A 24,825-nucleotide genomic window follows, 5' to 3' on the forward strand; every position below is an offset into this window, starting at 1 on the left:
CTTCAAGTATGGCTCAGGGGAAAGACACTGGAACTAATTAGAACAAACGCTGTGTTAATCTCATCAGCCCGATGAGCTAGAGCAGATGAGTTCTCCCTGAGCTGGAGAGCACGGTCGTCATCACACTCAAGCGATTCCAGACATTTGGGAAGTAGAGTACAATGCTGCTCTTAAGATATATCAACACCAATTTCAAGTCTACTTACATGCACAGAACAGCTCTTTTTATGGCATAGACTATTCTAAAGGGCAGTAATGACAAGCATTCTTTCTTTTCACTTCCTTTAGGGATATAGCTTCTTGTAAGAAATCAGATGGTTTAAGCATTTTGTAAGGAGGAGACATACATTTATAGAACTTTTCTTGATGTTTGGTTGTGAGTCTAGCCTTTAATTGCTGAACCACCAACAGTCAGCCATGAAAACACACATGCAACTAACATTACACAGATTGAGAGCTTATATTTACAAATAGATAACCATGTACATATACACATATGCATGTAACAACAATTAGTGAAAAAAAAGGCATGAATTTAAAAGAGAGCAAGGAGAGGTATATGGGAAGGTTTGGAGGGAGAAAAGGGAAGGGGGAAAAGATGTAATTATATTATAATCTCAAAAAAACTCCATTTCTCTTTTTAGTTTTTAGCAAATATGTAATTGCTTTTATAAGCAACTTTCACGTTATGTATATGATCCAAAGCGTGAATTTTTCTGTCAGTCTGATATTTGTTTATAAATAGTAATTTCTCAAGCTACTGAAGGAATACATTGAAATTCTCGGTTCTTAAAGAAAGAGTATAAAATGTACTTGTATAGACTGACAGGGGCGGCTTGTACAATTCATTTGTCTAAAAAAAAAATACCACTGGGAGCACCCTGTTCTTGTCTTCTGATGTCAGTCAGACCCTGTATCCTTGGAGTCTGAGAAGGCACCAAGAGTGTGGCTTCTTTCATCTTCCCAGCTGTCTGAGAAGCCTTCTTGCTTCTGAGCCTTCTCGGCTAGGCAGGTTTTCAGGACATAAACCTCAAAAGGGTCCTTAACCAAGTCTCATTGACTTCTGCAGTTCAGAGATTGCCCAAGTCTTATAAGCCCAGGGGAGATCCCTATAGAGCCGATACCTCCATCCATTTGTAAGATCCCATTACTGAACCCCGATCAGCCACTTAACAGAACAAGCTGAGTGTTGGAATATACAAATTTTAATTTAAATATGAGCCACACAGGAAGTATTTAAAGACTGGAGATGACTGCATATCTGAGGCGGAATGCAGTGACTGACTGCCCATATAATGGGCTCAGTAGACTGTACCTTGAGAGGCACAGTACCTGCTGGATTAACTGGGAAGCTTCAGCCTGATTGGGCAGCAGAAGAAGAAAAGAGGCAACAAGAGCAGATGTGTCCCGGCTTGTGGGAAGGATTCAGAGTGCTCCCTCCTGTAGGTGCTCCCTCCTGGCATTTTGGATGGGATCCTTTTGTATGTGAACCTGTCCCCTCAAACCGAATATTTCAGCATTTCTGGTCCCTGAGTACTCAATACTTTAAGAATCATGTTATAGCCGGGCGGTGGTGGCGCACGCCTTTAATCCCAGCACTTGGGAGGCAGAGGCAGGCGGATCTCTGTGAGTTCAAGGCCAGCCTGGTCTCCAAAGCGAGTTTCAGGAAAGGCGCAAAGCTACACAGAGAAACCCTGTCTTGAAAAAACCAAAAAAAAAAAAAAAGAAAAGAAAAGAATCATGTTATTATATTAACCAATAAAGGAAAAATGCCTAAATAGTAAATATGAAGTATCAAAATTCCTGCAGTCTTGAAGATAAACTATAATTAATAGATTCTTCCTGTTTTGTGTTACTAGATAATGCTACATTTCTGAGTCCACAGCTTATTGAAGAAATAGGGTAACTATTCCCACTGTGATTGGCAATTGCTTTGAATAATTCCTCAAGTGTGTTAATTTATAATGATACAGTTCCTAATCTTTTGTTCTGGAAGGTTCCACAAGCTCTCTTTTCCTTAATTTAATTCTCCTCCCTTGTTGGGCTCTAAGCAATTCTTTAAAGGGTCTTTAGGCTGTGACGTGGCAGTAACTGGGATGGGCTGATGAACTAGAGTCTAGAAGTTCGGGAATTGATACCATTTTTTCTTGACTTCGTATTGAGGATTGAACCTTGGGCCTTCTGCATGGCAGACAAGTGCTCTGTCACAGGGCTATCTCCTCACCCCATAATTCTAAAATGATCCCCATAGTTACAAATATCTCCCTCAAGAACATTATTGGAAATAGTTAATAAGGAGGAAAAAGCCACATAGAATAAAAAGGGAAAATAATTCACAGAATAAAAAGAAGGGAAAATAATTCACAGATTTTAAAGATCTGTTGCTAGAAAATGTGAGCTTTGAACAAAAGTTTCAAGGAAACACATGAATTTAATAGGATTTTCTTAGAGCAGCAAAATAAGCAATATTCATGAAATACTAAGAGGTACAGATGTAGATGTAATATAATATTGCCTATATCTTTTTGCTAAAAGGTGACAATTTAATGGAAAATGTTAAGAATAAAGAACACACTTGTGGACTTGTATTCATTTTTAGAACTGTATTATAATTAGGTCAACGGCATAGTGATATGCTGAAGGACACTAGACTCATGTCTTATAAGGTGGGTCAGCAAAGCTGTCTGGAGCAATGCATTATCCTTATAACCATACCAGTGACTGTGCAAACTCCTAACCACCAGAGATAGCTTACCATGAGGGAATGTGCTTAGGGTACAATGCCTTTTTTGGAATCTGACAAATTTTGATGGGTGACAGTGGCTTTACCAATTATAACACTTAAAGTTTAACTCGAAGACTTATGCAGAGTGTTTATAGGACTCCTTGGGAGATATGTGGGATCTGCAAGAGCAGCTAGGAAGAAATAACAACATCTGACCTAAATTCACAAGTATACACAGGAATTTCCCATAAAATACAGAAGGGAAGAGGTATTTCAAGTAAGCAAAGCAATCTGCCATGATGCAGAGCTACCAAGCAACAGTTCTCTGTGGTGAGTACTTAAGTTCCATGGAGGCGGGAAATTTTAAATTATTTCACTCACTGCTGTATTAGCACATCCACAGTTTTTGAAACATTGTCTGAATGAGCATTAAGCATTCAAATACTGAAGAAGAATTGGTGATAAGTGAGATGAAAAGACTGGTGTGGACTAGACCATGAAGGATCTGGATGTGAGACAAGAGTCTGGTTTTCATCTTATAGAAGATATGTAGGGACACAGAGGTTTACTGAGAGCAGAAACAACATCAGAGATAGATAAGATCTCTCTGTGACCCAGTCATGGTGGTACAAGAGGCACAAGGAACAAATGTGGTGACCGTTTAGTCTTGAAGAATTGACAAAGAAAAGGATTCATTGCAGGAGTCTTCGAAGGAGCACAGAAGAGGAAGACATCGACACAGGACTAGTGTACACAAGTCAAGCAATCTGGAGGACAGAGGAATATTTGATGAGCAGCAAGCCACTGTTAGCATCAGAGAAGAGTATTTCAGCAATGAGATGGGTTCAGAAATGAAACAGCAGTAGGTTGGGAGGTGTAAAGCAGCTAAGGAAGTGCAGATGTTAAGTGAAACCTGCTTCTCCAAGAATAAATACCTTAAGTGATTCATGGGATAAGGTGGAGATATATAGACACATATATAGATGACCTTTCAGGAAAGGTGAGAATGGGCAAAAATAGAGAACTATCATTTAAAGAGCAATGCAGAATCAAGCACAGTTTCCTATAGAGTGTGAGAAATCGGGCAGCACATAGGCTACAGGCAAGATTTCCAAAGCAGAAAAGGTGAAAGGGTATTATGGAGTGTTTCTAGTAAACAGGATGCTAATGGAGCAGGATACTGAGTGATGGGGCATGGAGACTTCCAGGTCAAGGTGAAATTAGTGTATGAATACAGGACCTACAGGTTCTATTTTTGGAAGTCAGAGTGGAAGATGAGATGGGCTAGTTCCTAAAATACAAGGAAGAAGAGAAGAACATATCAGATTCCCTCCATAGATGTTCATTTACTTAACATATATTCATGGTCAAAAATATACTCACGGTATTTAGGTTTTCCTTCTGCATGTAGATTTACATGCCAAGTAGAAAGTGGGATTTAGTAGCCATTCAAATCACTTAAATTGTTGGTATATGTATTTTGGATATTTTTTCAACATATGAAAATCTGTATAACTAAAGCTAAAATGTAATATATTCATCCAAAATTTACAGCCATTTAACTGAAACCAATTCATTTATACTTACCTCAGTGAATTTTATTTGAGATTTTTAAGTCTGTTACTTCAGAACAACTTTTCCAAATTAGCATTAGAAGATATTCTGTCACATAAAACTGTTTTTGAACTAAAATGCATTATAATGCTCATTAAAACTCACTCTCCTGGAAATGTAAAACTGATTTATCTAATGCACTACAAAATTCTCTATAAATGCACCAACATGGTGAAATAATGTTAATTAGGATGAGAGACAAAATATAATATATTTTCTTTAAATTTTAGAGCAATTAGTATAACTGTTACTAATGTAGTATAATAACTACAATTATTTTCATTTTCATTCTTGCTAGGATTTATTTATATTCATTAAAAGTCTGTGGCTTTGTATTCTGCAATATGCAAAAGTGAACATCACTTCATAGTGTTTTACAGCAAGATAATGTAGTAGGTGACCTCATTTATTTAGTTAACACCCAAGCCTCTTACACATATGCACCATGAGTCAGAGTATTCATAGCACAATTCTGGAGCATACTATCTGAACTCTTGTATGCAACCAGTCCACTTAAATTTCTGCTCTCACAAATAAGCAATGAGCACTCCAGAGGTGGGTTGCAGTTCTGATATGACTAGCATCATCATCATTTCCAAGCTATTGCCTACTATATTATCCTGGCAGAGAAGTATGTAATCTTTGTTGTGATTTAAAAGTCTTCATCTATCATCTATCCATCTGTCTGTCTGTTTATCATCTATCTATCTATCTATCTATCTATCTATCTATCTATCTATCTATCTATCTCTATCTATCTATCTATCTATCTATCTATCTATCTATCTATCTATCTATCTATTTTTGGTTTTTTGAGACAGGGTTTCTCTGTGTAACAGCCCTGGATGTCCTAGAACTTGCTCTGTAGACCAGGCTGGCCTTGAACTCACAGAGATCCACCTGCCTCTGCTTCCTAAATTCTGGGATTAAAGGAGTGCACCACTACTGCCCAGTGATTCAAAAGTCTAGGAGAATTTGAGGTTTACTCAGAAAATTATTATATATTAGTTATTTGTAGATTTCACTTTATAGTACTTTATTAAAGCCTTCATTAACAGGTACTATGACTCTCTCTCTCCTCAACTCTCCAAAATAATTCACACTGATGCAAGCATTGTGATACACACCTTTAATCCCAGCACTCGGGAGGCAGGGGCAGGTAGATCTTGGTGAGTTCCAAACTTGCCAGTGTTACATCACCATGTCTCAAAAAGTGGCACTTGAAAGGTGGCCCTGCCTCTCGCTGGACACGAAGCAAGGGAGCTGGTCCCTGACCCTCATGAGGGAGCTGACCCCAGTGTCCAGGCACCGGAGAACTGGCGCTGGCCCTGATGGCATGGGCATAGAAGAACTGACTCTGCCCATTACCTGAGGTGGGTGGCCACAGCTATCTGGAGTAACCAGCTCAGCTGCCACCCAGACCCATGTCCAGGGCCTTCGATTGGTCCACCTTAACATCTACCCCATCTAAGTCCTGCTGGAGCACATGAAGGGACTGGTCCTGTGGAATGATCTCCATGACTCCGGGCAGCCACAAGATATCTGAGAGGAGTTTCGGTGAGGGTCCAGTGATGATGGTGTACCAGAAGCCAGAGGCCTTGAACCAGACCAATGACTCATCGCACTGAGCATTTGCAAGTAAATGCGTGGACAAAAGGGTTTACTGTGTGACACACCTCTGCTCCCAACGCCGCCACGACAGATGAAGTGTGGGAGAGGAGGAAAGGTCAACGGAGGAGTGGAGAGGGACTTTGTTTGTTTTGTTGTTTTGGTTTCATTTTTTTTTTTTAATTTTCTTTTTTGGGGGGGAATGGTGCAAGGGTGAAGGGTGGAAGTGGAGGGCTGGGAAATGAGAGGAATTGGGGTGCATGATGTGAAATTCCCAAAGAATAAATAAAGGAATTATGTTATTAAAAACCCACCTTACATGAACTGACTGACCAAACACATTGTATGTGAGTGACTTTGATCATTGACCTGTAGTTTCAGAATTGAGTGAATCGTTCCTGCCTCCTTTGGTTCTGCCCAGCTTTTCCCTTTTAAGTTCCCAATTCTGCTGCTGCCATCCCATGAGGTGAGTGAACCAGACTCTGAGCTCAGGGAAATTAGGACCGAGGATTAGAAGAGGTCAGGACCCAGGTTTATGGCTCACACAGAGACCATGAGTGAAACTTTGCAGCCCTATTCTCCTGGGATCCACAAGAAATGACTGTAAATTAAAACTAAACAAGCTTATAATCCAGAAATCCAGACTCATCGATTCTTTGTATTTTCTTTGTTTTGATTTCATTATTTTCTTATGATTTCTTGCTGTCCACTGGGTTTGAATTCAGTTTGTTCTTGTTTTTTCTAATTTTTGAGTTGCATCATTAAGCCCTTAAGTTGTTAGAAACCTCCAGGTTTTAGATGACATGTTGTCTACCTTCAATTTTAGGGGCTGGTGCTCAGAGCATTTGAGGGACGTGATCAGTTTTTCCATGTGACACTGTAGCAGGGCTATACTGGAACCTTGCGGTTCTGAGTCCAGTGAGCTGAGTGGCTCATTATCAGACCCAGCAAGCCTGTGGACATTCTCAGGATATCATATGAAAAGGTTTATTGCCACATAAATAGCATAACTGGTGGGTTAACTTGCAGGATTCCTGTGTTATTAACCCCCAGAGGTAAGGTCCACAGAGAGAACTTAGTTTTTCACTGTCCCCACCTGAGAACAAAACCTGGCATGTGGGAATGAACAAAGAGGAAGAAGAAAGACAAATTAGGCAAAGGCTTTGCAGATGAACAAAGAGAGCTGAGTTCTGCTAAGGTTGCTATAAAAGTTGAGGCAAAAGAAAATCGATAGAAAATAGTTCTGTCCAGTTCACTCTGCGTCACTGCCTGAGTTACACATGTATCTTCCAGACTGTGCTGTGGCTCCTTCCCTTCCTAATGCCACAGCAATAACAATTTTCAAAGCATGCACACACAGCCCTAAGGGAAACATGGTCAATAAGGTAAATGCACTGCTCTTTAGGGAGATCACTGTCATAAATTAGGTCTTCTCTGAAGGCAGCCATCTCTGCACTGGCATTCCTGCACACCTCCTCTAGAGCAATCACACTTATCGAGGTGACTTTGATGAATATAAATCTTCACTTGTAGTTTCTTCATTTAAGATGGCCTTCAACTACCCAATGAAGTAAAGTGTTAGGACTGAATCGGTAATTACAGTTGTAATTTATTATTTATATGTTGGAATTACTATCTGAAAATACTTCTAATGCCCATTTCTCTCACTTACACCAAGAAATGGCCAACAAATACACTTTTAAGTAAAAGAAAATGACATATTAATTCTAATATTTAACTCATAGGAGGGAAGCATAGAAAAGGGTACTTTTTTGATTACATAAAAATTTCAGATAAATTTTTTTATATTTTTTGAACCTCATGACTTGTTCCCAAGGATTTCCCAATGAGCATGGATTTCATTTCCCACTTCATAAGGTCTCAGTGAAGCAAGCGTGGGATATTAGGAACTGACCACAGCATAGCTTCTGACTTAGACAGGAATATTAATTCTTTTGGTTGTAAGAACTTGATCTCATATAGACAAAGGGGACAAAACAAAGTAGTCCAGGATAATGATAAAGGGAGAAGTATAATCTCTTAAAATCATAGTCTATGAAACACACACACATTACAGATTTGAACATGAAAGAGGCTTTGTTTCTGAGGGACCAGAACAGTACTTGAGACTTCTTTCCATGGGTCAAACAAATGAAAAAAAAAATCAGTTTTAATTTCTTCAACCATGCATCCTGATAATCCCGTAAGTATCATCTCCATTCCTGATGCTGAGGATACATATCCTGTCCACCACCTCTAGGGAGGGACTCCTCACCCCTGCAGGAACTCCACCATCACCACCTGAGGACCTGGGATCACAAACACCTCCCCCAGGTAGTGTCCTCCAACTTTGCTGTAATTCTAACCCCCACTGTGACTCCACCTCCACTGTGACTCCACCCCCCACTGTGACCTCACTCCCAATATGACTCCACCTCCACTGTGACTCCACCCCCCACTGTGACCTCACCCCCACTGTGACTCCACCCCCACTGTGACTATACCCCCACTGTGACCCCAACCCGCTGTGACCCCAACCCACTGTGACCCTACCCCTACTGTCTGAGGAACTCAAGTGCCTGTACCTCCCTTAGGTAGCACACTATTCATTCTATAAGTTCTGTTACTCTAGAGAACCCTGACTAATACAAGTTTCATTCAGAATATCTCTCCCCCCCTCTCAGAAATCTAATGAATGAAATGGAAGACTGACACAATGAAGACTTTATGACATTGAAGAAAGAAATTGAAGAAGATAGTACAAAACGGAAAAGCCTCCTATGCTCTTGGGCTGGAGGGATTAATCTTGGGAAATGGCCATCCTACCAAGAGCATTTACAGATAAAACACAGTCCCATCAAAATTCCAACATACTTCTTCACAGATTGAAAAATATAATCTTACAATTCATATAGAAACACAGAACTCCCAAGATAATCAAGACAATCCTGAACATTAAAAAATGGCTAGAGGCATCACCATTCTGGATTTCAAGTTATACTACAGGTCTATAGTAATAAAATCAGCATAAAACAGACACATTAATCAATAAAATAGAGTTGTGGATCCACATATAAGTTCATATTTATACAGCCACCTGATTTTTGACAAAGAGGACAACAATACAAATTGGAGAACACAGCATCTTCAACAAATGGTGCTGGTCAAACTGGATCACTACTTGTAGAAGCATGAAACTAGATCCTTATCTCTTACTCCACACAAAACTCAACTCTAAATGGATCAAGGACCTCAACATAAGACCTAATAACCTAAATCTGTTACAGGAGAAAGTAGTGAATAGCTTGATCTTATTGGTGCAGCAAAGGACTTTCTGAACAGGATCTTGACCATACAGGCATAAAGACTAATAACTGATAAATGGGACCTCATGAAATTAAAAGCTACTGTACATCAAAGGGCACTATCATTCAAGTGAAGAGGTAGCCTACAGAATGAGACAAAAAATCTCTACCAGCTATACATCTGACAGAGGGTTAGTGTCTAGAATATATAAAATTGAAAAAACTCTAAATATCAAGAAAACAAACAATCCAATTAATAAATAAGCTATAGAAGAACTAAGAAGAGAGTTCTCAAAATAAGAAATTCAAATGACTGAGAAAAATTAAAAACTAAAGGAAAAGGTCTTTTCTTATCCATCAGGGAAATGTAAATTAAAACTACTTTGAGATTTCATCTTATTCCAGGCAGAATGGCTAATTTCAACAAAACAAAAGTAAACTGACAAAGTCACTATGGAAATCAGTGTATAAAATTCTCAAAAAGCTAAAAGTACATCTAACATATGACCTGAGATACCTTCAGGTACTTGGCATGTACCTGAAGGACTCTATATCCTACTACAGAGACACCTGCTCATTCTTGTTCATTGCTGTGCTAGCACAATAGACAGGCTATGGAAACAGCCTAGGTGTCTACTAACTGATGGATGGGTGATGAAAATGTGGTATATTTAAATTCAGTTGTTAAGTAAAATACAATTTTCAGGTAAATGGATGGAACTGGAAATAATCATTATGTTTGAGGTAAACCCAGACCCAGAAAGACATATGTTGTATGTTTTTCCTCATACATGAATGTTAGCTTTGTATCTTCAAATATGTATGTTTAAGTTGGAGTGCCCATAGAAGTCAGGAAACCAGTCAAGGAAGGAAAGGTTAAGGTAGGAGAGAGAACACAGGTGTTATGAAGGGGAAACTGGGAAAAATGAAGCAAAAAGCCTTAACTGGGGTGGGAGATTGGAGAACAGGGTAGAGAATGGAGGATGGGATGTGATAACCAACAAGAAAACCCTTTAGAAAGGCACATGGCTACCAACCACTAGAGAAGCTACCAAAAATATATACACATAAAGAGTTCAAATGTTATTACCTGATAACAGGGGTCCAGGAACGTTATTCAGACACCATAGGCTTTCAAATAAAATGCTGAGTCCCAGGCATAGGTCATTCCCAGTCTCAGGCACAGGCTACTGGAGTTGTTGGTCAGTGGGAGTCACAGAGATGCCCCTCAAACATTAAGTGGTACTGCTATTGCTCTTGGTTACTCTCCACATCCTGGTAGTAAGACTATTACTGAAGATACCACATCATCAAGTCAGAGAACATAGAGACATCAAGCTGGTACTCATCTGGAAGTTTTGTTCCTATTGGGTAGCTTTTATGGTGTTGGAAGGTGCTGTGCATGCTATTGAGTAAGAAAATCATCAGTCCTACCTAGTTGTGAATTCTGCTAACTACACTAAAGACTGGCTTAACAAGACAGGCCCACAGGTACAGTAGTGATGTGAATGTTAGTTACATGAGTAACCTACCACTTTATGATTAGATTTAAAGTTCACTACCCAAGACAGAATTCATGTTTGGCACCAGTAATGGGTTCAAGAGCTTGCAAGTAGGTAGGTCATGGGTTCTAGAGGTGATATTATTACTAGTATTTATGCTAAACGAACATAGTATTAAATTACTCTTAAAGGATTATCCTTAAATCCATAGTGTAGTGCATTTCTCAACTCTTACCAGAGAAGATTCTTCCACAGGAGATTGTGATTAACACAGAGAGAACAGGAGACTGTGGAATGGACAGCTTAAATAGGACATCTGTATCATAGCCACTCCTCCCAAGGCTCAGGGATCATTGTGGAAGAAAAGGCAGAAATATTTTAAGAGCAGGAGGCAGTGGATGACTGCAAAGAGAGTGTCTTCTGCCCACAGCAGGTGCTGTACATATGAACTCACAGTGATTGTAAGCATGCACAAGACCTGTTCAAGTTAAGCCAGCCCAAGCCCAGCGTGGAGAAAGGGGTGGGCATGAAGTCCCGACCATAGCTGAGGAGCTACTGCCATGTGCAGCTGCTGGGAAGGGGAGGCTCAGTTGTCTTCAGGTATGCAGACCCTGAGAGGCTGCCCATGCTCCAGTAGACGACCCTATACCCATGTGCATACTGGCAGTCCTAGGTGGACTCGGCGAGATTAAAAAAAATCACATGAAATTGGGAGGGAATAGAGGTAGGAGATAAGGAGGAGTTGGAATTGGGAGTGGGCTTGATCAGTACATATGCATCAAATTTTTAAACAACAAATTAAATACTAAAAACTAAATTCAAGTAAATACAAAATTTAAAACCTTAGAGATACTCAGTTCTAAACCCTCAGAATATTTCTTGTTCATTTACATTCATTTCTGGAATGCGGCCATTCAGTCTATATAGCTTAATCTATCCTCTATGTGGCAGCCATACCTTCTCACACAGCTGAAAGGCACCTTAAGCTTGACATGTTCCAAACAGGAATCTTGATTCCCCTCCAGCAGCCAAAAGCTGTGTCTATTTAACACACTCACTGTGCAATGGAGGGCTATTCTGTTCTAGTTGCAAAGGTCAACAGTTCCTGCTGTCTTGATTATTCTTTCTCTCCTCCACTGGACTCAGTGTACTGGCAAACACTGGTCCTTGTCCTTTGAGGAAAGAGCTAGTCCGTTTTCTAGTGCCTTCATTTCTTCTATTCTCCAGGATCTTCAGAGCTCTTATTGGATTGCTATGAAAGGCGAATAGCTCCTTTATATTTCCATCTTTACTCATATCAGTAAAAGCTGATCATGCCTGTATCATATCATCTCTTTGCCTCCACAGCTCTGCATTTCACTTGCAAGTGGAATCCAAGGCCCTTTTCACACGGCTATTGTAACAGACCTGGCAAAAGTGAAGATGTTCTAAAGAGACAGGTATGATTCCCAATCTGACTACCCAACTATTGAAACAATAGACCCCAAAGAAATAAGAAGTTCCCCAGAGATCTCACATCTGATTTTCCAGTGAAGGTACAGATAACAGGAGAGCAAATGTCTACTATACATGTGACACAAACCTTTATTCCTCACGGTGTTCACAGGAATAACTGTACTCACCAGGGCTGAATAAAGTACTGACCAGTCTTATGTGATTAACTGGATCCAGAACTAAGTTCTTGACAATGCATTATGGAGGAAGGATGGGTATTCTTCTTCAAGTACTGCCCCTTAATGCTTATTATTATTTTTTATGACACTTTACTTTTTTGTTTTCATTTGGTCTATGAGCTGGCAAGGGAATACCCCGTAAGGACATTAGGATCCTAGTGTGTGAAGAGTCACCTGAAAGAAGTATGGTTTTCTGAGCTACCGTATTTCATGGAGGAATGTTGCCTAGAAGATCAGCAACCCAGAACACATGCTGTGGGAAGCAGGTGATTGATGAGCAGAGTGTCACTGTGTTAGTTGCTAAAATGTTAAGCCATTTTTCAGTTAGTACAGAGGTCAATATACAATGTATACATTTATTATTGTTTGTTTCATTATATATGTTTTCTCTACAAATACCAGGCAAAAAGTTGGATTGTATATAGTAATTATGGAATATCATTTTTTACTTGTTTATGGTCTTTCTGGATACATTTTATGCTTCTCTGTTTCTGAACTATTCCAATATTAGATCCATATTGTGGTATTTAGATCTGTTTTTATTTCTTAAGTCTTGTTGTTTTGTAGTAATGGTAGTTTTTAAAATCTAAGTGCATCCATAAAAGAATCTTGTTAGCTTGAACTAACTGGCTGCTCAAGTGTTTTCCTAACAATAGCAGCATGAAATAAATACAAGAGTATTTGAGTATAAGCAAGCATACTCTCAAATGGTTCAGAGACACACACAGGTACAAACACAAATGTACTAAAATCACTATAGCAAAGTATTAACAGTAATGCAAGTAGTATACTTTCATTTTTTGGTAAATTTGAAATTATTTCTAAATGAGAATTTTTCTGGAAAAAAGTATTACCACTATTAAAAGTATCAATACTTATAGCATTATTATTAATTAGCATTTCCTATGCAATTTACAAAGTGGGATACAAGGTTTTTCTCTATGTTTTTTATTAAAAATTAAATGTATTTATTTCATACATGCAAACCATGTATTTTGGCCATATTTATTTTCCCTTCAACTACCTCAGAGATCCCCCATTTCCCCTCTAACTTTATGTCTTCCTTTTCTTTATATTCCACTAATTCTAGTCAGTTCTGCCTGCATGAGCATGGATACAGGACCATCCTCCTCTGGAGCATGGAAAACCTATTAGGAGCCATCTCCTTAGAGAAAAATGCCTTTGACCAACTTCCAATATCTCTACAACTATGGGTGTCTCATGGGGCTCTCCCCTTGTTTAAAAAATTAGAAGGAAAAATATCATATATATATATATATATGTATGTATGTATAATTCTTTACATGTATGATTTCACACCCTCATAACCTCTCATTACCGTATTGCCAGACTAAGAAAGGAGGACACTGGTCTTTGAGAACCTCTGGGGATACTTCCTGGGGACAGAAAGAAAACTTTCCTAATCCTATTGATTTCAATTTATGAGAAGTTCACAAATTAAATGGGCTCAGTTACACTTTAACTTGGGTAATGGTGAACTACAGGTAAAGTCTGGCTCCAGCCATCACCTTGGCTTTGCTTTACTCCAGACACGAAACAGCAGCCTATGTGGGCAAAGAGTGTAGTGAGTCTTTGAACACCAGAAAATTATTGATAAAGAAATTGGTAAGTTTTTTGAATCATTGAAGTAGAAAAGTGGTTAGCAAACCCAATTAAAAATAGTACTAATAATGGATGAGAATACTATTAGTACTCAGATAAAGTAAATTTGGCAAAAATAGAGAGCACTTGGATCTGATTCTATCAAAATGCACTTGGACACGTGAATAAAACAGGTACGTTTATAGGATAACATATATTTTAAGAACTGAGCTCAGGAAAAACAGAAAGTCTAAAAGATAAATCATAGTGAGAGAAAGAGAGTCAGCTGTAAAAGGTGGCAATTCTTCCATCAAACAAAACCAAATCAAAGCATGCCAAAAAACAAAGAACTGGGTAATTTCAAAGATTTTATCTTCAAAGACTTGGGACCTTTAGTGCAGGTTCACCTGCTTCACAGAGCAGACAAACTAGTGCTGCACTCACAGCCGAAGTATGACGACAGCAAAAGCTCAGGAAAAGGAAATTTCAGATGGTTATCATGGAAATGTTGATGCAAATTTATATGCAAACAAATTGAATTTACAGGTACTTGGTAAACATACTCTATTTAGATTGAATATAGTTTATTCAAGGAATGAGCAGATGCTTGGATGCTAGTGAACTCAGGATGTCAGGCTTGGCGGCAAGCACCTTTGTCTGCTGAGCCATCTAGCACAGAGAAACAAAAACACAAAAATCAGTTTTAATGAAATAGGAATTGAGTATATATCCTGAAAGTGGTAAATATGACTCTGAAAAGAAAAGCCAGTATTATGTTTAATAGTATAAGATGTAGCTTTCCATTAAACTCATGAATAAAACAGTTTTTTCCATAGTCTAAACTACTAGTGTTTTTAAAGAAATAACAGTCTGTTTTACTGACTGTAAAGATAAATCAAAAGTATGTAAACAAGAAAACAGAAGGTGTTTAGCTTGGTGGCACAGACCTATAATCCCAGCACTTGAGAAGCTAAGGAAGGAAAAAGATTGTGTAGGGACAGCCTGGGCTATATACAAAAATAAAAACCCCAAAGGGGGAGAAAAAAGTCAAAAGAACACCAAAACCCCTTAAACAACAGACAGTGAGGTTATTTGTTATTTGTGTGTGGTGTGCATGCATACTTCCAAAGCGTAGGGAACAGAATAAAAAAGATATAGAAATAAGAAGATATATTTGTGAGGAAATGCATTATAAAATGAATATTCAAGAAAAAAGCTCTAGGCGATTAGGTGCTGTGGGATGGTCTGTATGTGCTCTGATTGGTCAATAAATAAAACACTGATTGGCCAGTGGCCAGGCAGGAAGTATAGGCGGGACTAACAGAGAGGAGAATTGAGAGAACAGGAAGGCGGAGGGAGACACTGCCAGCCGCCGCCATGACAAGTAGCATGTGAAGATGCCGGTAAGCCACGAGCCAGGTGGCAAGGTATAAATTTATAGAAATGGGTTAATTTAAGATATAAGAACAGTTAGCAAGAAGCCTGCCACGGCCATACAGTTTGTAAGCAATATAAGTCTCTGTGTTTGCTTGGTCGGGTCTGAGCGGCTGTGGGACTGGCGGGTGACAGAGATTTGTCCTGACTATGGCCCAGGCAGGAAAACTCTAGCTACAATTAGGTGTCTATGTGATAGTCATGAAAGGGCACAATCATTTATTTTACACTTTTCTTCTTCCAACAGAATGCCAACAATATGAGAAAAGTTTATTACTTTATCCTTGATGTCCTCCACAACAAGAAAGAAGAAGAAAAAACAAGGGTTGCCTAGATGGATCGGCAGGTAAAGTCATGTGCAGCCAACAGGGATGACTCCCAGAAGTCCCCCTGTGACACCCACGGGTGTGCATGGTAGCCGCATGCCCTCCAATAAACAAGTCAATAAATGCACAAATAAATAAGTAAATAACTGCAAAATACATTAACAAGTAAAGTAATAAAGAGAAGTGAAAATATCTAACATGGTAGCATTGGAAAAAGGAATGACTATGTAGCATATGTATTATGGCTGTACACGGCTGTGCAGGGACAGATGGTAAAGATGCAGAAGAAATGGAAAGCCACACTAGCCATTAGTGGGTGTCTGACAAATGAAGAAACATAAGAGAAATACTTTCCAGCTAACATAGGATGTTTCAAAGTAAATTTAGTTTAAAAGGGGGAGAACCTAGTCCATTCTGTAAAAGTCAGTGCAGTTAGAAGCCTGAAACCACATAAAAGTCTTATCCTGAACAGAATTATTAGAAATTAATACCAAAAACATCCAGAGCATTCAAAATGTTTGAAAAAGAAAAGGTACAATTCTAATAGAAATTACAAAGAAAAATAAAACATCCTGAACTGAGTGAAAAGGGAAAACATGGCATTTCAAAATTTATGGAGTCCAGCTAAAGGAATGTTCAGAGTAAATTTATAGCTGAAATGCTTTTATTATAAAGAGAAAAATCGAGTCACTGGTCTGAGGACATACCTCAAAAAGATATCAAGGTAGAGTAAATCAAGCACAGGGCTGAAAAATGAGACGCCAAGAAACACAGTAAAAGATACTGAAACAAAACCGAAAAACAGACTCAATCTTCCCAAAAACCAGTCTTAAAAATTATTCTGTGACATTTGTTTCAAAATTATACTAACACATTCAAATACTTACATAATTGGTAAAAATGCCAAGACACATAAATTATCAGAACTAGTTTATAAAGAGATAGAAAATTTGAACAGACCTAAGTAACGAAGAGAAATTGAGTTACCTACTAAAAATGAATCTAACAAAGGTCCAGCTTGGGTGCCCTCACTGGTGAATTCTATCAAACACTTATGGGAGAGAAAATACAAACTCTTCAGAATAGAGGAGATTGGGTGGGATACATTTTCAACTCATTTTTATGAGGTTACTATTATCCTAACATCAAAGAGAAAGACCACAAGAAATGGACAGAAGATGCTCTGTCCATTCCCAACAAAAATACAGGCCAACAAACAGCAACATATAAGAACATACAGTGTCAGGAATACAAAATGAGAAAGCATCTAAGTCATGTTATACCACTCACCATATTAACAGAATAAAGTGCTGGAACTACACAATCATTGCAATACAGGCAGAAGACATACTTGAGGATACTAAGGACCCATTGATCACTAAAAAAATCACATCAAACTAAGAACAGATAGGATTTTTCTCAACCTCATGAGGGGTATCTAAAAACCTTGTACCTAATATGGTACTAAATGGTACAAGTTGAATGAATTCCCCCCAAAACTGGTAACAACAACTAAAAGGACATCTGCTGATATGTCGTCTGTTTAGCATCACATTTGAAAATTTATCTAGTTAAGAAGTCCTGGCTAGCTTTATCCAACAACATGAAGTTGCCTAGAATTATCTGGCAGGAGAGCCTCAATTGAGGAATTGCCTAGATCATACATCCAAAGGCCACTGGACATGTCTAGGGGTTACTTTGGTTGTTAGTTAATTGATGTAGGAGGGCCCAGCCAACTGTGGGCAGTGTCATCCCTAGGAAGGTGTTCGTGAGCTTTATACTAAAGCTAGCTGAGTATAAGCTGGCCTGCCTTGCGGCTAACAAGCAACGGTTCCCAAATTCCTGCTTCAGCTGTGAAGCGAGTTCCTCTGTTGAAAGTAATGCTGGGTGGAGGAGTAACAGGCGGGCCTTCAAGATCCTTCTTGGGAAGAAGATGTTTCTCTCCGTGATGGACTCTGATGTAGAAATGTAAGCTGAGATGAACCATGCCCTCCCCTGAGTGGCTGTTGATGGGTGTTTTGTCTCAGACACAGGAAGGAAAATAAAAGTAAGTGAAGGAAAAGATACCAGAGACTTACAATTGAGAAAAGCAAAGAAAAAGTTTACTGGATGATAAAATTACATAGGAAATATTGCAGAACAACAAAAATCAGATATGTTTACACATGTTAGCCATAAATAATTTGAAAGTGACATTAAGAAGCCATTTGTTAAGGGCACTGGCTGCTCTTGCAGAAGACTATGGTTCAATTCTCAGCACCCACATGACAAATCACAACTGTTCATATCACCAGTTCTAGGGGATCTGGTACCCTCTCCTGACTCCTCAGGTATCAGACGAACATGAGAGCAAAACACTCACACACATAAAATAGAATAAGCCTAAAATAATAAAAAATGCTAAGAACCTCAACAAAAGAAGTCCATGGTTTGTACATTAAAGACTTTGCGGAGAGAAACTGAAGGAGATTTAAACAAATAAGAAGTTGTATCCCATTTGTAGGTTGAAAAGTTCAGTCGGAAGTTGAGAAGTTGTTCTGTAATACCATAACCTCAGGAGGTTGTTTATTGAATAGAATAAGTACAAAGCTATTGTCTGTGGAGTACTGAACCACAAATGGAAAATCATCATCACATTCCCTCTCCACAAGGCTCAGGGACCATTTCAAGAGAAAGGGTGGAAAAACTTTAAGAACTGGAGGTTGGAGAGGATCCAAGCAAAACAGTCTCTTTTGGGCATAACAGGATCATTGAACCCACGAACTCATGGCACCTGTAGCTGTCTACACAGGATCTGTACAAGAGCACGCCACTCAACATTCTCACAGGAAAGGTTAGGGCCTCAGGAGCCTCCACCCCTAACTCGGGAACTAAGGACAGCTGATGGCTTCTTGAGAGAAAGAGTCAATTGTCTTTAAGGGTGTGGCCCCCAAGGTCAACCATGCTCTAGTGGATGGCACTACACCCTGGCATATATAAATTGGATTGGTGGGATATTAAAAGTTGGGGGGCATGAGCCAGGCATTGGTGGCTCACGCCTTTAATCCAAGCACTCGGGAGGCAGAGTCAGGTGGATCTCTGTGAGTACGAGGCCAGCCTGGGCTACCAAGTGAGCTCCAGGAAAGGCGCAAAGCTACACAGAGAAACCCTGTCTCGAAAAACCAAAAAAAAAAAAAAGTTGGGGGGCATGAGGTTGGGATGAACAGGGGAGGTGGGGTGGACCTAGGAGAAATTAGACAGGACTAAAGGATAAATACATTGCAGATGCATATGAAATTCTAAGAATTAATAAAAACTTTATATTGAAAAAAACAATTCTAACATCTCTATTTATATGCAAATGCAAAGGACCTAGAATAACCAAAACTATTTTATAAAGGAGAAAAATTTGGAGGACTCAGACTGATTTCAAGATTTAACACAAAGCTACTGTAATCTAGAAAGTGTTGCATTAACATAAGAATAGACATACAGACTAAGGGAACTGAAGGGAGGGTTTGGAAACACACCTTTGCATCACCTTTTCATTTTCATCACAAGTGCCAAGGCTATTCAACGAGAAAGAATTGGTTGTTTTCCCAGCAAATAGTACTATAACAATTGTGTATACATATGTGCAAAAATGAAAATGAATTTAAGTTCATAATACTACATAAAAGTTAACTTTGAACTGGCTTAGACATAAATACCAGCACTTAAACTTCAGAATTTCTAGAAGAAAACATAGAGAAAACTTTGTGACTTTAGGTTAAGCAAAGACATGACACCAAAAGAATGAGCCGTGTTAAGATGAACCTGATACACTTTACCCAGTCACAATCCCACAATCCTCTGTGCTTCTGCCCCAAAGGCACCAACAAGAAAATGGACAAATAAGCCACAGATCTGAAGGAAGCATTTGCAAATCATCTGTTGACTCAGAATTTGTGTATACAATGAGCTTTTGTAATTTAAGAGGGCAAATAGGGTGTTGATATAGCTGTGACAGAGACTTGTCTAGCATTTATCAAGCCCTGGGTTCAATTCTCAGTATAAAAACACATGAAAGAAAAGATGATAAATAGTCCAATGTATAATTTGGAGAATATTTAATGATATATGTTACTAAAGAAGTTTTGAATACCAATAAACACATGAAAACATGTAAAAAGATCAGAGATATGTGGGTTAAAACCATGAAAAAGTGTCAGGAAGTACACTTTCAATAGGTTGACTTTACTAAAGGTTTATTAAATCAAAGGTGAGAAACAATGGGCAAAACCTGGGAGCTTCAGACATTGTTATGGTGTATTTGCTGAGGGACTATAGAAGCCAGCCATTATGGAAGCCGTCTAGACAATTTATTAACAGTTTAAATATATTCTTTTTATATAACCCAGCAATACCATTTTTGGGTATCTACTCCCCAAAGTGAGAACATCTGCATAAGCAGACAGTTGAATTCAAATGTTCATAAAAATATTATTCATAAATGCCCAAAGATGAAAACAACTCAAATAACCACCCACTGTGAGTATTGCCACCCATGAGGCACTTTCGAGAAAGGCATTCCCACTGAGGGTCGGTATTTGGGTACAAAGTGACTAATAAAAGGTCCATACCATTGAACAATAAAGGCAATAAAAGAAACAAACTTTTCATACATGTGTATCTGTTAGGTGATTCTCAACAGCATGATGTTAAATAAAACACTATATACTATATGACGTTAGTCATAAAATATTCTTGAAAGGTGAAATGATTCAGAAAAGCAGATTAGTGGTTCCTCAAGGCTGAAGGTGGGAGAGGAGACAGGTGACAAACAGGTCTGAGGGACACGGGATGAAGGGCACTCTGGGAGGAATGGTGCTCCTGTACAATGATACCATTTTGAAGAACTCAGTGACGTCTATACTTGCAATTGGCAAATGTTATGGTATATAAACTATACCACATGGTATATATTTAATAAGTTAAATATATCCTTCTAGTCAAGACATTTTAAAGGAAAACATACATATGCATGATGTCATTCCATCTATATTAGACCATATGTTTTATATATGCATCACCAGACTACATACTTTCTATAAGTACATATACAAAACTATGTTTTCCTCTAGGAAAAAGATTGAAAGTATAGGTAGAACAGAAAATTACTTTTCACTGTATGCTGTCTGAATTAGTTACTAAAAATATTCAACTGCCTGCATCATTGCTTTATAAATGAAAATACTTTGAGGAACTTTGCTCATCTGAGTGAGACCATAAGCACTTCTGAGTGGCCTATGACAAGATAATCAAAATGAATCATCACACAACATGGTGCGGGCTCTTATTAACTTCAGAGGAGAGTGAACACTGTAGGAATTCCAGGAGCCTCAGTAGGTTGACAAGGACTTTCAGATTCCACAGTGCTGCACTAGTGAGAAAGGTAAAGCATCACTTACCCAAATGAACAAAATGCAGACGGAAGTCTCATCATGAGAGGACTGGGTAAGTGAGCAGAGAGAGCAAGGTGAGTGATCCGAGAGAGCGAGGTGAGTGAGCAGAGAGAGCGAGGTGAGTGAGCAGAGAGAGCGAGGTGAGTGAGTGAGCAGAGAGAGCGAGGTGAGTGAGCAGAGAGAGTGAGGTGAGTGAGCAGAGAGAGCAAGAGAGTGAGTGAGCAGAGAGAGCGAGGTGAGTGAGTGAGCAGAGAGAGCAAGGTGAGTGAGCAGAGAGAGCGAGGTGAGTGAGCAGAGAGAGCGAGGTGAGTGAGCAGAGAGAGCGAGGTGAGTGAGTGAGCAGAGAGACTGTGGGAGGGGAGGGAGGAGAGCAAGGCTGCCTAGCTTAACACATGCATGTACACACACACACACACACACACACACACACACACACACTAAAATGTTTCCAGAAAGGCACAAATTACAGTAACAGCAAGGATTTCAAAGCATCTTCCTGTTATGCCACAATTTAAAAGAAGCCATTTTATAAAAAATGTGTTCAGATTTCTTTCTGTGAGCCAAACAATGGCTACAATACCGCGATTTTCAGCTATACCACTTAATATTAGAAATATTGTCCAAAATTTGATTTTTCAATTGAACATTAGGAACATATGGCTGCTTAAATTAGAAATATTTGCCTTAATCTTAAACAAGCAATTCAAGAAGTCAAAATACACTGTCAACATTTAATTACCAAAATTCACATGCCATTTTATAACAATGCCATAAGAAGGCAAAGTGTATGATTATTTTGTTACCATATTAATTTTCCCTTGGTAATGGGAACTTTGTGTAATGTTGCTCACAAAATGCATAGTATTTGCTGAATCAATAATGTAATACTTCCTTGAAGGGAAAAAAGCCGCAGAGAGGCCAAATAACTCATAAATGGTACTTCTTTCAGCTCTGATTTCTTTTACTTGCATTTTAAAATCACAGTTCCCACGCTGTTTTGAGCGCTTGAATAGGCAATCACATATGTTTAGCGACATGGGTTTTTCATGCATGACTACACCACGGTACTGCTCCTGACCCTTCTCTGCTGAAGCTTCATGATCAGTTTAAATCCAGCAGACATATAGTGAGGCATGCACCTGCTGTTACCATCAGGTGAGATGGCATTGTAACCCTGCTGTGACAATCCCACAGCTGAGGATCAAGGACCTCAGGTGCTGAGTCCTATTAACTGATAGGGAGGGAAATCAATTGTTGGATGCACCTGGTCCTTCACATCAACAGAAGTAAGGAAAGGGCCTTAGCTTTGCCCCGTTAATTTTCTACAAAGACCAAGAGGGAAGAGCAGTAGGGATTCAAAGCTCCTACCACTCTCTTAAATTGTGTTCCATGTTCTTCTTAGAGTCCCAGTCCTGACCCTGTCCATCACTTTCTACCTGGTTCATGGCAGACATAATTATCCACGGTGGCGGATAGTTGTGTCCCATAGTAGTGGAATATTCCTATTCACACTTATTTTATCCGAACCCGGCTCCCGGGGGTCCTTATGAGGATTTGGAGGAATGGGCTGGCCTCCTCACTGCTGGCCTGGAACCCACATACAATCCCTAGTATTGCTTCCTTTAGAAAAGCAGGCTTCTCAGTAAATCAACAGGCATGGACTGAGTTCTGCAAACTGCCACATCACTGACCCTTTGTGACAGGATGTAACATGTCCCTAGCTGGGACCCATTCTTTACCCTCCACATCCACAGTGCTATGTTGGTGAGACTGAAGTCCTACTATCACAGTGTTTAATATAAGTCAAGTAAAGACACATTACAAAAATTCAGAAACCTGGATCCTAAATTCACATTTTTCTCTCTGCTTCTTTTAAATTTTTTGTAAAGGCATGATCTTATGTTAGCCTATAGGAAACTTTTGTTTGAACAATATTTGTATAAAGAGTTCTAATCTACGCACATCTACTAAACACATCCATGTTTGTCTTACCTCCTCGATGGATGATTAAAGAAGTCTCACTTCCAATGGGGCAGTCCTTAAGTATATCCACGACTTCTGTATGGCTCAGGTTCTGTACATTCTGCTGGTTGATTTCAACAATGAGGTCTCCTTCACACAGCCCAGGGCATCCCTGAATGTCAAGTATTTGTTTCACCCGCTGTCCCGTGGGACTGTCGGCAATAGTGAAGCCAAATCCCTGGGCACCTTTCACAATGGTTAAGGTCATAAGTTCAGCTTGAGTGGCTCCAGATGAAGCCATAGACACATTGTCGTCATGGACGGGTGGTGGATACGTGCCATCGAGCTGACCCTCAGCTGGCATGGAGTGCAAAGAATGAGGTGGTCGATCTGTAATATCTGGAACTGACTGTGAGGTCCGAGAAATGTATTCCAAATATGTTTCATAGTTATGTCTTCCATTGACCATCACTGGTGGTGGCCTCTCCATTATTGCAAGGGGTGGCACCATGCTGTTAGCAGGATCTTCAGGATCAAAGGGCAAAGGGTAGCCACGACACAACACCAAGTTGACACTCTGACCAATAGGAACAGACTGGAAAAGTTTGACAACATCTGCATGAGTGTGTCCAAGGACACAAACTTCATTAATATAGACAATGACATCACCTGCAAGGAAAAAGGAGAGATTGACAACATGAGGTAAGTTCAATTAACATTGACATAGAGAAATGGAATTATTTATGAGAATGCTGAAAGAGTTCTCTGCTTCTCAGTAAGCAGTAAGAAATCAATTAGAATAATACTTCAGTTCTCTGTAGGTGAGTCAAGGTTACAAAGGTCTGCCAACAAGTAGAATGGTCAAATGCTGAAGAAAAGAGCCACTTGGTTATTCTTGAAGCTTGGAAACAACTCCATACTTAAGCTCAGAAAAAAAATGTTAGAAGAATTTGTACTTTGAAGAAATATACGTTTCTGGTTTTTTCTTCTTTCTTTTCATTTTCATTTCCATTTTAGTGCAACTAAGATCAAAGAATGTTCAAACTGTTGAGAAGTGATGGCCATGAATTTTGGATGAAAAAGAAAGCCCTGATGTTTGAAGGTTTGGGTACCACATTCCTCTTTGTAAAGGTGCTGTGAGAATGAATGAGATGATGAAGGAAAAGAACTTGGCGCAGTGTCTGAACATCGTACGAGTGCAGTAACTTTGGATGGAGGGCACTTGGTACCTGGCAGTCAACAGGAAGCTGCTATGGACTCATTCTCTTTCTTGGAAAAATTAGTTTAGCAATGGTATTTGTTCTCTTTCCCAAATGAAGTATCACAGGTTTATAGAGGTCCACTGGTTAGAAGCTAACTTTATGAATTTAGAAATGCTATGAATACAAACTATTCATTATATAATATAGTCATTAAAATGATTCCTTCTCCTTTAAATGCAAAAGACATGATTGTTTGAGATAATTGTTTTAAGATTTCTTAAATTATATATGAATAAAAACTTTATTTTTGGAGAATGCTTCTATCATGGATTGGTATTTTTTGTCCTCATGAACCATAATACTTTAAAATTGAACTTGTAAATTAAAATTGTGCCTGATGATGCTGGGAAGTATATGAGGATTGCCCAAGGAATAACTCAATAGACATC

General features: G+C 39.0%; 1 protein-coding gene across 11 annotated transcripts in view; it reads right to left on the reverse strand.

The window, feature by feature from the left end:
* Positions 1–24,825, reverse strand: part of Magi2 (membrane associated guanylate kinase, WW and PDZ domain containing 2) — a 1,438,220-nt gene that overhangs the window by 226,710 nt on the left and 1,186,685 nt on the right. For 10 of the 11 annotated variants that reach the window (XM_052720125.1, XM_052720126.1, XM_052720124.1 and 7 more), the window contains one exon: positions 23,205–23,843. The exons of the other annotated variant lie outside the window; for it this stretch is intronic. In XM_052720125.1, the coding sequence (XP_052576085.1) occupies positions 23,205–23,843 (639 nt within the window). The remainder of the gene's footprint in view (positions 1–23,204; positions 23,844–24,825) is intronic. 11 annotated transcript variants of the gene reach the window in all.

This window comes from Peromyscus californicus, unplaced genomic scaffold (assembly GCF_007827085.1).
Source record: "Peromyscus californicus insignis strain IS unplaced genomic scaffold, ASM782708v3 Scaffold_6__1_contigs__length_162567912, whole genome shotgun sequence".
Classification (NCBI taxonomy): domain Eukaryota; kingdom Metazoa; phylum Chordata; class Mammalia; order Rodentia; family Cricetidae; genus Peromyscus; species Peromyscus californicus.